This window comes from Impatiens glandulifera, chromosome 1 (assembly GCF_907164915.1).
Source record: "Impatiens glandulifera chromosome 1, dImpGla2.1, whole genome shotgun sequence".
Classification (NCBI taxonomy): Eukaryota; Viridiplantae; Streptophyta; class Magnoliopsida; order Ericales; family Balsaminaceae; genus Impatiens; species Impatiens glandulifera.
In genome coordinates this window covers 23,637,831-23,648,962 of record NC_061862.1, presented here as the reverse complement: position 1 = coordinate 23,648,962, position 11,132 = coordinate 23,637,831, and the positions used below count along the sequence as shown (strand labels likewise).

Sequence of the window (11,132 nt, the reverse complement as noted above, 5' to 3'; positions counted from 1 at the left end):
CAGAGTTATTTTATATTTTTATTAATTATTATTATTGAATAATAGGATTGAATTCATCAAATATTTTTGATTATTTACTTGTTTATTAATTAAAAAAAAGTTAAGAAAAAAATTACTGAATAAAAATAAATTAAGATAAACGTAGGAAGAAAAATTAAGAAAATTAATGATAAAAAAAGAGATTATTAAGATAAATATAAGAATAAGATAAATATAAAAATAAATTTAAAAGTATTAAAATATAAAAGATAAAAAAAATTATAAAAAAGAAAAAGATAATTTAGTTATAATATAGAGGATGAAAAAGTTTTGAAAAAAAAGTTAACGTATAAGTAAAGGACCCCTTAGCCTATGCCATTACCACCCGTTCTGAATATATATATAGAAAGATTATGGTCACATTTCTTCTCAATTGGACAAAAATGGGGTCTGAAGAGTCACATTCTTCTTCCCTCCACCACTTCACTGTCAAAACCTCAATCGCCATAATCAACCGTGTCCACGCCTTTGTTCATCTCATCGCTATCATCTCATTCATTTACTACAGAATCTCTTCTTTCTCTCTTCTCAATTACCCAATTTTTCTCTGGATATTAATCTTCGTCTCCGAATTACTTCTTTCCTTCCTCTGGTTCCTCTATCAAGCCTTCGGATGGCGGCCAGTTTATCGCTCAGTTTTCCCAGAGAGGCTTCCGCCCGACGCCGACCTTCCGCCAATCGATGTATTTATTTGCACAGCCGACCCGGAAAAGGAACCAGCTGTTGGGGTTATGAGCACTGTTTTGTCGGTCATGGCTATAGATTACCCACCCGAGAAACTCTCAGTGTATCTGTCGGACGATGCAGGATCTCAATTAACATTGAACGCCGTCAGAGAAGCTTGGGATTTCGCACGGTCATGGGTTCCGTTTTGCCGGAGGCATGGACTGAAAGTCACATCGCCGGAAGCTTACTTCTCCGGCTGCGGTAGCGATCGTGATAAAAGAGGAAAAGAGAGATTCTTAGAAGAGGAGCGAGAGATTAAGGTTAGTACCCTACCTAGTCTTAACCTTAATTTTACATAAAGCTTGAGACAAAAAGAACTAGATTTCTCAAATTGGTTGATTGTGTTCTTGGATTATTAAGATTTAGAAAGAGTTATGTGTAAAACCACCTAAAAAATAGAAAAATAAAAAGCTAGTTAAAATGAAAATTTATTATTTGGATATTTAATTGTAATTAATATTTTACAATATATTTGATTCAGTTAAGATTATAATTAAATAGAAGTGGAGTCAGAAAGTAGTATAGCTTTCTAAATTTATAATTTAAAAAGTACATATAATTAAAAATAAAAATAAAATATTTTAAGAAATATGTATTATTAAGATTTTTTAGTAAAATAAATATTAAAACAGCGTATGTGCATGGTATTGGATAGCAACATTTAATAATTATAAGTAATTATATTGATGGATAGTTGGGAGTATTGTGATTTATGATTATTATTATTTTTTTTATAATGATGGAAATTACTTTAACTTAAAACAAACGTTGAGGGAAAATTATGATATATTTATTTGATAAAATTGAAGTATAGTTATTAAACATAAATATTTATAAGTAGTTAAAATGGGATATAATTAATATTGATTGATGGATATGTCCAAAATGTTTTGGCAGAGGAAATACAGGTTGTTTGAGCAACGGCTCATGAAGAATAGATCAACAGAAAATGATGTACCAAAAGAGGCTAATCATGATTCACAAAACCATCCTTCTCTTATTCAGGTACCAAATAATTAATAGCAGCCAAAAACATTACTATAATTTCAAGTTATCACGTTTTCAATTAAAATTAATTTGGTGATACTCTTCTGATAAACTTATTTGCAAATAATAAATATGCAGTTGAGGTTGGCATATATTGAAAAACTATGATGATTTTTTATTTATCATGTAGGTAATAGGAAGAAACGAGGAATCTCCTAATTTGCCCCGACTCGTTTATGTTTGTCGAGAGAAAAATGCATCGCACTTCCATAATTTCAAAGCAGGCGCCCTTAATGTTCTAGTATGTTAACTAAAATTTGTTGGGCAATATATATTTGCTGGTTGCAATTTCATTTAGTTTATTATAAATTTGAAATGATTTATTGACAAACCTTCAAATTTGATGTTTGAGTGCAGCTACGAGTTTCGGCCATTGTTAGCAATGCTCCATACATATTGGTTTTGGACTGCGATATGTACTCTAACGACTCTTTGTCAGCCCGTCAAGCTATGTGCTTCCATCTCGATCCACTCATTTCTCCTTCCTTAGCTTTCGTTCATTTCCCTCAAAAGTTCTACAATGTTAGCGACAAAGATATTTATGATTCCGCAATGAGATCATTTTTTACGGTAATTAGAAATAGTCGTACCATTCGATCCTCTACTAAAAAAATATTTTTTTCTAAAATAATTTTCTATTATAATTTTTTTTAGGTTAAATGTATGGGTATGGATGGTCTCCAGGGTCCAATTGTTTCCGGGACTTGTTTGTACATTAAGAGAAATGCCTTATATGGAATCCCCCTTCCTAAAGGTAAAAAATATACATTATAGTTTGTATTTCATTATCTTTTAACATAATTATGATTTTTTATTCAGATGACATATCTAGATTGCGAGAATCTTTTGGGACCTCGGATGAGTTCCTAAAATCGATCGATCGAGTATCTTCAATGAACAACGACATGTTACTATATGAAACCGCGATTTTAGCCTCTTGCACTTATGAAAGGCATACCGAATGGGGGGAAAGGGTAACAACTTAATTATAAAAATATTATATAAAAACAAATTAGTTTGAATGAATCTGTATTTTTTTTTATAAATGTAGGTTGGTTACAAGTATGGTTCACTAGTGGAAGACTTCTATACCAGTCTTGTATTGCATAGCAATGGCTGGAATTCAGCTTTTTTCAATCCTAAGAGACCGGCTTTCTTAGGAAGTTGCACAACCAACTTGAGCGACTGTTTGATTCAATGCACAAGATGGCACTGTGGGTCGTTCGAAGTCGGTGTCTCGACCCTCTTTCGCTACATATTTGGGCCGGCATCAAAGATTTCGTTTCTTCAAGCCATGTGCTATGCATACCTTTCTTTTCAACCACTTTATTTTTTTCCTCTTTGGTGTTTAGCCACTATTCCTCAACTTTGTCTCCTTAATGGCATCAATATATACCCAAAGGTAACTTCCCCATGGTTCATGGTCCTCTGTTTTGTTTTCTTCTCCGTTGTCTTAAGACATATGTTTGATGTTCTTGCTACAAACGGAACTATTCGAACGTGCGAAGGGGAGTGGAGAATGTGGTTTGTTAAGTCGGTGACGGCTTCTTTCTATGGAAGTATGGATGTGATCATGAAGTTGTTGGGGTTGAAGAAAACTAGCTTCTTGACCACTAATAAAGTGGCCGAGAGCGAGCAAGTTAGACTTTACCAAATGGGTAAAGTCGATTTCAATGTGTCTCGTGCACTTATAGTTCCTTTATCGACATTGGTGGCAATAAATGTGATTGCGTTTGCTTTGGGAGGTTTGAAAGTTGTTGTTGAAGGGGGGTTGGATGAGATGTTTGGGCAAATATTTCTCTCTTTGTTTATCTTGTTAGTAAATTACCCACTAATTGAAGGGATTTTACTTAGGAAGGATAAAGGGAGAGTTGCAATTTCAGTAACCATTTTGTCTCTTGTATTTGCTGTAGTTTTCTTGAGTTTTGGGTCTGTCTTTTTCATTCTCATGTAATTTGGAGATGGCTTCATATTCTCAATTATAACTATTCTAATAAAAATAAAAGGTGTTAGAGAGGAGACAGATTTTGCTAAAATGTTAGGATGATTTTTTTTTTTTTTTTTTAGAGTTTCTTACTCTTCGTAAGTACGCCTTCTTTTGTTCCCTTGACGAACAAACGAACTTCACCTAGCTTAAAATTCACGACTCTTCGTATATTTCTTTTTTTCTATCTCTCTTGTCGACAAATGCACGAATGCCACTCGATCCATGACTCTAAGTGTCCTTCTTTTAACCCTACTCGATAAACACGCGTGTGATGCTCGATCCACGACTCTTCATGTCACTCCTAGTTTTTCTCATCGAATGCATGAGCTTTGCTCAGGATTCACAACGCTTCATGTATTATTTATTATCCTTTGTCAACGAAGCTGTTAGAATTTATGGGTCACTATTATAATAAATAATTGTGCAAATGTCATCTTTTAATTAAACCAAACTAATGTGATCTAATGTGAAATCAAGTTTATAAGCTTATGGGTGTATTTGTCATGAATATAAAGTGAGGATACCTAAGTGAACTTTCTAATTTTATGAAGGGGCTAAATTAGAAATGTTCAAACCAAAATAACTAACATTATGGTTATTTTGTAACGGTATGGTCCCAATTGATGTACGATTCATTTTCCTCTTTGCGTCCCATCAACAGAGAGAGAAAAATGACCCATAAATTGGAAGATCCATTCCACTTCTAAAGGAAGAGAAGATAAAAAATCTTTCAAATATAAGGAAAGAGATGATGAGTACAGGTACGTTTCCGCTAATCGCTAATCGCTAATCGTAGTATTATTTTCTCACATATATTATTACGATTTAATTCAGATAAATCTAACAATTGGTATCAGAGCCATCCTAATTTAATTATGTGAGAAATTATATGGGGATAGATATATATGCATATTTAATTATTTGAGAAATTATATCGATGTAGATATATTGAATTTAGGAATATATATATTAATTTGTCATAATTTCAAATAAATTTAGTGAAAATATAAAGAGTTAGGGTTAAACAGAGGAATTGTTTGTTGATAAAATTTAGGGATATTAAGATTCTCTCTTAAGTCCTATTTAGATTATTGATTGATATAATATATAATATATTATAAATCTTAAAAGAGAATTGAGGAATATATAATTATATATATAACTTATTAGGTATAATTTATTTTATTTCACAATAAAATTAAATTAAACTACATGTCATTTATCAAAACAAAATAATATGTTTATTCAGAAAATAATATATTATATATTTGGGTTATATACAATAATATATAATATATATGACATTTAAATTCAAATTTAATGATATTATAGTTCTATAATTGAATTGTATTTATTGATACAAATAATCACCAAAGTGACAATGTTTGTTGAAATTGATTCAATAAAATTTTGAATGTAAGTATTGTGTAATTCATGTGATTATATTATTTGATCCAAAGATTGATAATTAATTGACCGAATTACATAAATACTTGTGATGATAAACATGTAATAATTATAAAGTCATATTTATGTTAATAATTAATCTATCCAAAGATAGATTTTATTATTTGACATGTCTTATTATTAATGTTTGATCATTACAACAAAATACTTTTAGCAATTAATATTACTGTCCAAAGACTTGATATTAATGTTGTGTTAAGTATTTTGAGATGGGATAAATCATAATTTGAATTTAATTGTTACTTAATATTATAGTCATGAGCATGTTATTAATGTAATTTATTATTTTGTTTTTTTATGAGTACAGTTGTTGCTACTGTATCTGTTAATGCTAATTCAATTCCGATCCTTAATGGAAGTAATTTTAAGGATTGGAAAGAGAGCATTCTTATTGTTCTCGGATGCATGGATATCGACTTTTCGTTTAGAATGGATGAGCCCACTCCTACTACGAATGATAGTAACTCTCATGATAAGAGAATATATGAGGAGTGGGAACGTTTTAATCGTTTGAGTCTTATGATCATAAAGCGTGGCATACCTGAGGTTTTTAGGGGTGCGGTATTTGATGAGATAACTAATGCCAAAGATTTCCTTGCCAAAATCGAAAAGTACTTTGAGAAAAGTGATAAAGTAGAAATTAGCACTCTTTTAAAGAGACTAATTTCTATGAAGTTTAAAGGTAAGGAAAATATAAGGGAGTACATCATGGAGATGTCTAATGTTGCTTCTAAGTTTAAAGCACTCAAACTCGAGATGTCTGAAGACTTACTCGTGCACTTGGTGCTTATATCTCTTCCTGTTCAATTCAGTCAATTATAGGTCAGTTGTAACTATCAAAGGGAGAAATGGTCTCTTAATGAGCTCATTTCATTTTGTGTACAAGAGGAAGAGAGATTGAAGCAAAACAAGACTGAAAGTGCTCATTTGGCAAGCACCTCTAAAGAAAGGGTTATAAAGAGGAAAAATGAGGCTGCTAATGATAAATTTCCAGCACAAAAGAAACGAACTAAATCTCAATCTCAAGTTAAAATTGATAAGAGTTGTTTCTTTTGTAAGAAGGATGAACATCAAAAGAAAGATTGTCCTAAGTACCGTATTTGGCGTGCTAAGAAAGGTACATTTCATAATTTAGTTTGTTCTGAAGTTAATTTAGCTTCAGTACCAAGAAACACTTGGTGGTTAGACTCTGGTGCTACTGCTAATATAAGTGTTTCATTACAGGGTTGCCTGAATTACCGAAGACCAATTGATGCTGAAAGACGAATTTATGTGGGAGATGGGAAATCGGTAGAAGTGGAAGCAATACGGCATTTTAGATTGTTATTAAGTACTGGTTACTATTTGGATTTAATGGATACTTTTGTTGTACCTTCATTTAGACGTAATTTGATTTATGTTGTTTGTATGGACAAATTGGGATATCATTGTTCATTTGGAAATGGAAATTTAACTTTATCTATTAATTCTAAAGTTGTTGGAACTGGTTCACTTATAGCTTATGATAATCTTTATTTGCTTGAAACAGTTGCTTCTTTTAATGAAACCTTGAATGTGAAATCACATGGTACTAAGCGAAAAATAAATAATGAAAATTCAAGTTCCTTATGGCACAAGCGATTAGGACATATCTTTAGAAATAGAGTTGAAAGACTTGTTTCCGAAGGAATTTTGGATAAAATTGATTTTTCAGACATTAATGTATGTATTGAATGCATTAAAAGAAAACAAACTAAAAGGAAGAAATTATGTGCAATAAGGGAAAATGACGTCTTAGAGTTGATACATACGGACATTTGTGGGCCATTTCCTACATCTTCTTGGAATGGTCAACAATACTTTGTATCATTTATAGATGACTACTCAAGATATGCATACATATTTCTAATTCATGAAAAATCACAAGTATTGGATGTGTTCAAATCATTTAAAGTTGAGATTGAAAACCAACTCAATAAAAGAATAAAGAAAGTCAAATCTGACCGTGGTGGTGAATATTACGGTAGATATGACGGTTCAGGTGAACAACGTCCAGGACCTTTTACTAGATACCTAGAGGAGTGTGGGATTGTCCCACAATACACCATGTCTAGTTCACCGAGAATGAATGGTGTGGCTGAAAGACGTAATCGCACTCTTAAGGACATGGTAAGGAGTATGATTAGTCGTTCGACTTTACCAGAATCCCTATGGGGCGAGGCACTAAAGACTACAACCTACATTTTAAATAGAGTACCAAGTAAAGCAACTGCTAAAACACCTTATGAGCTTTGGACTAGTCGTAAACCTAGTTTAAAGTATTTTCATGTTTGGGGATGTCCTGCTGAGGCAAGGTCTTATAGGCCGAATGAAAGAAAAATTGATCCCAAAACAGTTAGCAGTTATTTTATTGGGTACTCTGAACGATCAAGGGGATATAAATTTTATGATCCCAAGTTAAAAACAATTTTTGAGACGGGAACTGCAATATTTTTTAGGATATTGAGTTTGATGGGAGAAATAACTTTGTCTTTGAAGATAATTTGGATTCAACAATTCCTATTGAGGAAGACTTGATTCATATCCCAAATAATTTTCACATCGATATGGATATTTTTCATATTAATGATCAAGTTCAAAATCAAGAGCAACAAGAAATTGTTGAACAAACTCATGAAGAACAAACTCAATAACCTCAAGATCAAGTGCTTTTAAGACGATCCACTAGAGAAAGGAGAACTGCTATATCAAATGATTATATAGTTTTTCTTCAAGAAAATGAGGGTAGTGGTAGTATAATGGAAGATGACCCTATCAGCTTCCAACATGCTATGAAGGATACTAATTCTGAAAAGTGGATTTGTGCAATGAACGAAGAGTATATGTCTATGCAAGACAATAAAGTTTGGGAACTTGTCACGTTACCAGAAGGAAAGAAACCTATTGGTTGTAAATGGATTTTTAAAACCAAACGAGATTCAAAGGGTAATGTTGACAAATATAAGGCTCGTCTTATAGCAAAAGGTTATTCTCGGAAGGAAGGGATTGACTTTAAAGAGACCTTTTCTCCAGTTTTATCGAAGGACTCTTTTAGGACAATCATGGCATTCGTTGCACAGTTTGATATGGAGCTTCACCAAATGGATGTCAAGACATCGTTTTTCAATAGAGACATTGAAGAAACAATCTATATGGTGCAACCAAAAAACTTTGTGTCGGAAGACTCAAAACATATGGTATGTAAATTGAGAAAATCCATTTATGGGCTCAAACAAGCTTCTCGTCAATGGTATCAAAAATTTCATCAAATTATTATCTCATTTGGTTTCGAGGTAAATGTCGTTGATGAATGTGCGTATCAGAAATTTGCTGGGAGTAAACATATTTTTTTGATTTTGTATGTTGATGACATACTACTTGCCACAAATGATTTAAGCATATTGTATGAAACCAAGAGTTTTTTATCAAAGAATTTTGAGATGAAAGATCTTGGCGAAGCTTCTTTTGTATTAGGAATCCAAATACATCGAGATAGTTCTCGAGGTATCCTTGGGTTATCTCAAAGAAACTATATTGATACAGTGCTTAAAAGGTATGGAATGTTTGATAGTAAACCTTTAGATACCCCTGTCGCTAAAGGAGACAAATTTAGTCTCAATCAATGCCCAAAAGTAAATCTTCAAATTGAAGAAATGAAATCAATTCCCTATGCTTCGGTTATTGGGAGTTTGATGTATTCTCAAGTATGTACGCGTCCTAATATTGCGTATATTGTTGGAGTTTTAGGCAGATATCTTAGTAACGCGGGATTAGATCATTGGAAAGTAGCCAAAAGGGTTATGAGATACTTAAAGAAAACACGAGATTGCATGCTCATATATAAGAGGTCAAATAAGTTTGAGATCATTGGGTATTCTGATTTTGATTTTCTGGGATTCCAAGATAGTAGAAGATCGACTTCAGGCTATGTTTATCTGTTAGCTGGAGGAGCTATATCCTGGAAGAGTGCTAAACAAACTCTTGTAGCTTCTTCTACCATGGCAGCTGAATTCATAGCATGTTATGAGGCATCAAATCATGGTTTATGGCTAAGAAATTTTGTCATAGGGCTGCGTATTATGGAAGGAATTGAAAGACCACTAAAATTGTACTGTGACAACAGATCAACCGTATTATATTCCAATAACAACAGGAGTACAACAAAGTCAAAATTTATTGACATTAAATTCCTTGTTGTTAAAGAAAGGGTACAAAATAGACAATTAAGCATATAACATATTGGAACACACTCCATGTTAGCAGCTCCTCTTACAAAAGGCTTGGTACCCAAGGTCTTTCATGAGCACACTACTCACATGGGTATTTTAGTATTTAAGGATCTTTAGTTTAAGTGGGAGTTTATATTACATTGTTGTTCTATGACTTTAAAGTATTTGTGTATACACTTATGTTTTATTTTTCAGTTATGATAATGTTTAAAGATATTTTGTACAATAATGTTAAAAGTTTGATCTCACTTAAGTAGGACCAATTGAAAATTGACATGAAAAGATCACCGTGCATAGAATTTTCATTCCTCACATTCATGATATGATTTGTTAGTTAATTGTATTGATTTATGTGATCATTGTTGGGTCTAGTTGTGAATAAATACAACGACGAGCTCTTTGATCCTATATTGATATAGTTAATTGATAAAATTGTTTATACAACATGTGAATGAGATGACACAAAACTTTGGGCGCATTATGATTGTTACATTTATTTTTGTAATACGTGATCTAGTGGGAGATTGTTGGAATTTATGGGTCACTATTATAATAAATAATTGTGCAAATGTCATCTTTTAATTAAGCCAAAATAATGTGATCTAATGTGAAATCAAGTTTATAGGCTTATGGGTGTATTTGTCATGAATATAAAGTGAGGATACCTAAGTGAACTTTCTAATTTTATGAAGGGCTAAATTAGAAATGTTCAAACCAAAATAACTAACATTATGGTTATTTTGTAACGGTATGGTCCCCAATTGATGTACGATTCATTTTCCTCTTTGCGTCCCCATCACCAGAGAGAGAAAAATAAATTTGACGTACTCATCAATTGGAAGATCCATTCCACTTCTAAAGGAAGAGAAGATAAAGAATCTTTCAAATATAAGGAAAGAGATGATGAGTACAGGTACGCTTCCGCTAATCGCTAATCATAGTATTATTTTCTCACATATATTATTAGGATTTAATTTAGATAAATCTAATAGAAAGCACCAACATCGTTAAAACTTAGAGTCCACGATTTTTCATAAAATTCTTTTTCCCTCTCGTCAATAAATGCACAAGCATTGGATCCATGACTTGTTATAAAACCTTTTTCTAGTACTCTTCTAAAGAAGCACGAGCATCATCCAACTCTAAATCCACAATTCTTTTTCGTTTCTATCCTCCATCGACGAATGCACGTGCACCATTCAACAGGGAATTTCACAACTCTTCGTGAAAATCGTTTTATCCAATGACCTTTAAACCTTCTATCCTAAAACGCATTGTGGAAAAGATGTAGCGATGAATAAAGATTCTAGAGACAAGTAAGAAGGCAAGAAAAGTCATCATTCACATTGATTGTCTCTTGAGGAGTCAATGTAACTTTTTTGAGATTCGAGCAAGGTTCTCTTTAAATTTATCTTTCGCAAAGCCTCATGTAAGCTTAAAATGTTGATGTGTAAGAGGGAGTTCGTGGAAGATGAACGTTCAAACTAGGAACCATGTTTTCAACGGAGGTGGTGTCTTGTCTCGGATAGAGGTAATGTGTAAGAACCTAAGGCCTCAAATAAAAAATCAAATATATCAAACAAGACTATGTTGGTTGAGATTCGCTAGACTCTTGTCTA

At 32.5% G+C, this 11,132-nt stretch overlaps 1 protein-coding gene across 1 annotated transcript; it reads left to right on the top strand.

Annotated features, from left to right (window-relative positions):
- Window positions 1–389: 389 nt before the first annotated feature.
- LOC124922222 (cellulose synthase-like protein G1) lies at window positions 390–3,793 on the top strand. Its single transcript, XM_047462956.1, has 7 exons — window positions 390–1,025; window positions 1,663–1,770; window positions 1,943–2,053; window positions 2,170–2,382; window positions 2,467–2,566; window positions 2,632–2,786; window positions 2,864–3,793. The coding sequence occupies exons 1-7, from the start codon at window positions 393–395 to the stop codon at window positions 3,764–3,766; spliced, it is 2,223 nt and encodes a 740-aa protein (XP_047318912.1). The 5' UTR covers window positions 390–392; the 3' UTR covers window positions 3,767–3,793.
- Window positions 3,794–11,132: the final 7,339 nt, after the last annotated feature.